The 5,388-nt window shown below is 42.0% G+C and overlaps 1 protein-coding gene across 1 annotated transcript; it reads left to right on the top strand.

Moving 5' to 3' along the window:
* The first annotated feature begins 693 nt into the window (after positions 1–693).
* On the top strand, positions 694–5,053 carry LOC133114030 (GTPase IMAP family member 7-like). The gene is made up of 3 exons (XM_061223228.1): positions 694–762; positions 3,332–3,948; positions 4,694–5,053. Exons 1-3 carry the CDS (start codon positions 711–713, stop codon positions 5,051–5,053), a joined length of 1,029 nt encoding a protein of 342 aa, XP_061079212.1. The 5' UTR covers positions 694–710.
* Positions 5,054–5,388: the final 335 nt, after the last annotated feature.

The following is a 5,388-nucleotide window of genomic DNA, read 5'->3' on the forward strand; positions in this document are numbered from 1 at the left end:
TGTACTGAAAAGCATACTGGGGAACTGACTCTCAGTATGCCCAAAATGACAATAATACACGACTGTAAGATAACAGACTCTTCCTCTTTATTCCAGTGGCTGGGGGTGACCCACTGAACTTGGTGTTGTTTGGGAGGAGAGGAGCTGGGAAGACTTCTGCAGTAAACACCATCCTGGGACAGAGGGAGTCCAGTGTGGATCCCAGCCCCTCTTCAGTGTGTGAGAGGAGAGAGGGAGAAGTGTGTGGTCACCTGGTTACTGTGGTGGAAATGGCAGCAGATGTTACCGATGAGACTCGCCAATGTGCCTCTCTCTGTGGCTCTGGAGTTCATGCCTTCCTCCTGGTCACACCAGCTGGTCCCCTCACTGATGAAGACAAGGCCGAAATAACAAGGATTCAGGACTTATTTGGCTCAAGAGTCACTGATTACATGCTGATCCTTTTCACCCATGAAAGTCCAACTCTTAAACTTGACTTTCCACAGGGGAGTAAAGATACCCAGGAGCTTCTGGAGGTTTGTGGCAACAGGTTCTGTGTTTTAAACACTGAGGACATTGTAAATAACCCAATGGTTCCAAAGCTTCTGAAGGCTATACAGGAGATGAATAAAGCAACAGAAAGCTGCTTTTCCCTGGATATGTACTGGGCGGCAGAGCTGGAGAGGAAGGTTCGAGAGCTGGAGGCCAGGCACAAGACTGAGCTGGAGGAGATGGACCAGAAGATCAGACTATTACAAGAACGCATTGACGGCACATCACAGGGTAGGTTTGTTGGGGTTTATCATTTCATGAAATGGTAATACACTCAGTGACCACTTTATTGGGTATTTATGAGGCCTGATGTATTTTTTTAACATTGCGCATCTGCAGCAGTAGCCCATCTATTTCAAGGTTTGCGTGTTGTGTGTTCAGAGAAGCTGCATATCACTGCTGTATCGTATGGTTATTTGGGTTACTGTGGCCTTCCTGTCAGCTTGACAGGACCAGTCTGATCATCCTCCTCTGACCTCTCATTATGAAGGTGTTTCCACCCACAGAACTGCTGCTCACTGGATGTTCTTTGTTTTTCACTCCATGTTCTGTAAACTCTAGAGACTGAGGTATGAGTCAATCACCAACAATCATTCCACGGTCAAAGTCACTTACTGTGGATCACATTTCTTCCCCATTCTAATGTTTGGTCTGAACAAAAGCGGAACCTCTAGACCATGCCTGCATCTGAAATCACATACTATATATAGTACTGTGCATAAGATTTAGGCAGTTGTGAAAAAATGCTGTAAAGTAAGAACGCTTTCAAAAATAGAAATGGTAATAGTTTATTTTTATCAATTAACAAAATGCAAAGTGAATGAACAGAAGAAAAATCTAAATCAAATCAATATAGGGTGTGACCACCCTTTGCTTTCAAACCAGCAAATTCTTCTAGGTACACTTGCACAAAGTCAGGGATTTTGTAGGCATATAGTCAGGTGTGTGATTAACCAATTATACCGAACAGGAGCTAATGATCATCAATGTATTATGTAGGTTGAAACACAATTATTAACTGAAACAGAGACAGCAGTGTAGGAGGGTTAAAACTGGGTGAGGAACAGCCAAACTCTGCTTCCAAGGCAAGGTTGCTGAAGACAGTTTCATGTCAGAAGTCATACACTATGGCAAGACTGAGCACAGCAACAAGACACAAGGTAGTCATACTGCATCAGTAAGGTCTCTCCCAGGCAGAAATTTCAAGGCAGACAGGGGTTTCCAGATGTGCTGTCCAAGCTCTGTTGAAAAAGCACAAAGAAACATGCAATGTTGAGGACCGTAGACGCAGTGGTCGGCCAAGGAAGCTTCGTGCAGCAGGTGAAAGACACATCATGCGTACTTCCCTTTGCAATTGGAAGATGTCCAGCAGTACCATCAGCTCAGAATTGGCAGAAACCAGTGGGACCCAGGTATACCCATCTACTGTGCGGAGAAGTCTGGTCAGAAGTGGTCTTCATGTAAGAATTGCGGGCAAAAAGCCATATCTCCTATGTGAAAACAAGGCCAAGCGACTTTGCAAGTTTGGGGCTATATTTCTGCAAATGGAGTTGGGGATTTGGTCAGAATTAATGGTCTCCTCAATGCTGAGAAGTACCAGCAGATACTTATCCATTATACAATAGCATCAGGGAGGCATCTGATTGGCCACACATTTATTCTGCAGCAGGACCCCAAACATACAGCCAATGTCATTAAGAACTATCTTCAGCGTAAAGAAGAACATGAGAACTGTATGTATACTGTCATGCCGCATATATGACACCTTTAATAAATGAGTAAAAAGTAAGATAGCTTTGCATAAATACTACTTCTTCATAGAAGGCGCTGCCACTTTTAGCACAGTGCACATTTATGATGGCAGCTAATTGATGTGAGTTAGGATGTAAGGATGTTAATTTTAAAAGGTAAATACTGTATATTCATTGATATTAACTGTAGTGTTCCGCTAAGCATAGTTAAAGGTAATACTTGCATTTATATTGTTCAACTATTTCTCTGCTTTGAACACTGTCCTTCAGTGTGCTTTGGTCATGTGCACTGATACTTGTGCCAGCATAGTGTCTAGTGTTTGCTCACTATGATATTTCACCGAGAATCTTTAGCACATTGTTTTATGCAGCTATGGTTTCAGACATATTCAAATTATTTTGACATACTAAATGGTAAGTTTGTATTCAATTTAAATTGCAGCCCATGTCTGCATGCTTTTTAGGCTGATGAGATATTTGCATTAATGAGCAGGTGTGTAGGTGTACCTAAGACAGTGCTCACTGAGTGTATAGACCCTATACACTCTTTGAGTGTACAGCAAAGTGGCCTGTAGTGTAGTGGTTAAGGTAAATGACTGGGACAGGCAAGGTCGGTGGTTCTAATTCCGGTGTAGCCACAATAAGATCCACACAGCCATTGGGCCCTTGAGCAAGGCCCTTAACCCTACATTGCTCCAGGGGAGGATCGCCATCTGCTTAGTCTAATCAATTGTATGTCGCTCTGGATAAGATCGTCTGCCAAATGCCATTAATGTAATGTAAGTAATGACACAATGCTTGTCAGAGTGTAAAACTTAGCAATATAGGAATTCTCATTTTATTAGGAGGTTTCCATCTGCATTTTGTCTGTCAGAGGTTGTCCTGCCTACATTTAGGATTGAGTTCATGTTTATTTGTGTACATCATTCAATTAGTCATTCTTGATCCTGCCATCTACAATCTATATGATGAAATCATCTGCATAACCTCCACAGGAGTTTTTTTAATGGAATTTCTGTCTGAATTATACTGATTTCTTTATTCTGCAGGTGTTGAGGGTAAAGATCCGAGCTCTGACTGTCTGAGGATTGTGCTTGTGGGGAAGACAGGAAATGGGAAAAGTGCCACAGGAAACACCATACTGCAGAGGGAGGAGTTCCTGTCTCAGTCCAGTATGGAATCAGTGACTACCTGCTGTCAGAAAGGAGTAGGGGAAGTAGCTGGCAGGCGTGTTGCTGTAGTTGACACACCGGGTCTCTTTGACACATCAGTGTCTAATGAGGAGCTCCAGCAGGAAATAGCCAATTGCATCTCCTATTTGGCCCCAGGACCTCATGTGCTTCTCCTGGTGCTACAGATTGGGAGAATCACAAAGGAGGAGAAGGACACATTGCAGCTCATTAAGTATACCTTTGGTAAAATGGCTGAAATGTTCACCATGGTTCTGTTCACAAGAGGGGATGATCTTAATAAACCAATTGAAAGTTTCATTGAAAAAGGTAGCGCTACACTCCTGAATCTGATCAAAAGCTGTGGAAACAGGTTTCATGTTTTCAATAATAAAGAGAAGAGCAATATCACCCAAGTCTCTGAGCTGCTGGATAAGATAGACATGATGGTGCAGAAGAACGGAGGAGGCTGCTACACCAATGAGATGTTCCAGGAGGCAGAAATGACCATAGAGAAAGAATGTGAGAGAATACTGAGAGAGGGCGAGGGAGAGATGCAGAGAGAGAGAGAGAAGCTGCAGGCAAAACATGAAGAGGAGATGAAAGAGATGAAGAGAAGGATGGAAGAGCAGAGACTTAAAGAAGAGAATGAAAGAGCCCATCAGGAAAAAGAGCTGAAAGAAAAAGAAGAAAATTTAAGGAAAGTGCGTGAGGAGTGGCAGAAAAAAGAGCAGGAAGAAAAAGAAAAAAGAGATGAGGAAGAGAAAAGGAACAGAAGACAAGAGTTAGAGTGGAAATGGAAAATAGAAGAGATAGAGGGAGAGAAAAGCAGACTGAGAGAGGAGTGGAAAAGAGAAGAACAAGGTAGAAAGAGAGGAGAAACTGCGGCAAGAGCTGATGGAAAAACAAAGAAGAGAAAAGGAAGAATTTGAGGAAAAGCAGGCAGAAGAAAAGAAAGAGGGGGATAGAAAGGAGCAGGAGAGGAGAAACCGTGAGGAGAGGGAAAGAAGGGAGTGGGAACAGAAATTTAAAGAGGCAGAGAAAGAGAAGAAAGAGATACAGGAAGACATGAAGAAAAGAGCTGATGAATGGGAACAGGAAAGGGGAAAGGAACAAAGAAGACAGAAGGAGATGGAGATGGAATGGAAGCAAAAAGTAGAGCAAGAAAGAAAAGAGTGGGATGAGAAACAAAAGAAAATGAGGGATGAGTTTGAAAAAGAAAGAGAACAAGAAAGACAAAAGAGAGCAAAAGAAAGGAGAGATCAAGAGGAAATAATGGAGAGGAATCTTGAAGAAACGAAAAGGCAGCTGAAAAAACAAGAGGAATGGGACAAGGAACGAAAAGAGGAGAGAGAGATACGATATAAAGAGGATGAGCAGAGAAGAGAGGAGGAGAGAAAAAGGCTGGCAAAGCTGCAGAAGGAATTTGACAAAGAACGAGAAGAAGAGAGATGGAAGAGAAAGAAAGAGGATCTGGTGAGGAAAGAAAAAGAAGAGAAAGAATGTAAAGAAATGGAGGATGACTACAAAACAAAAATGAATGAAATGAAGAGGAAATATGAAGTAGAGGAATTTAATGACTTCAAGGAGAAGTACAAATAAGAGTTTTTGGCCTCAAGTGAAAAAAATGAACGAGAGGTAATGAAACTAAAACAAGATCATGAGCAGCTAACTCTCAAAACTAGTCGGCATAAAGTCAATGAGGAATTCCTGAACGAATGTGGCCTGTTGCAGAAGAAACAACAAGAAAAAAAGGAAGAGTTTCTCAAAACGGAGAAATTCCTGAAAGAGAAAATCGAGTTACAGAAGAAACATCAGAATGAAATTGAAACACTAGCAGAGAAACACAAATGTGTAATAATGTGACTGTTGCAACAGGCACTCTTTCCTGTGATAGGCAACATACCACTGTGAGACAGAGAGAATTCTCCCCTCAT

This window comes from Conger conger, chromosome 16 (genome assembly GCF_963514075.1).
Source record: "Conger conger chromosome 16, fConCon1.1, whole genome shotgun sequence".
NCBI lineage: Eukaryota > Metazoa > Chordata > Actinopteri > Anguilliformes > Congridae > Conger > Conger conger.

Excerpts from the sequence above, each read along its gene's own strand:
- LOC133114030 (XM_061223228.1), top strand. The coding sequence starts at position 711 with ATGGACCAGAAGATCAGACTATTACAAGAACGCATTGACGGCACATCA. Across the intron at positions 763-3,331 it reads CATTGACGGCACATCACAGG|GTGTTGAGGGTAAAGATCCG; the intron begins GTAGGTTTGTTG and ends TTTATTCTGCAG. Across the intron at positions 3,949-4,693 it reads CCAATGAGATGTTCCAGGAG|AGAGCAAAAGAAAGGAGAGA; the intron begins GCAGAAATGACC and ends GAAAGACAAAAG.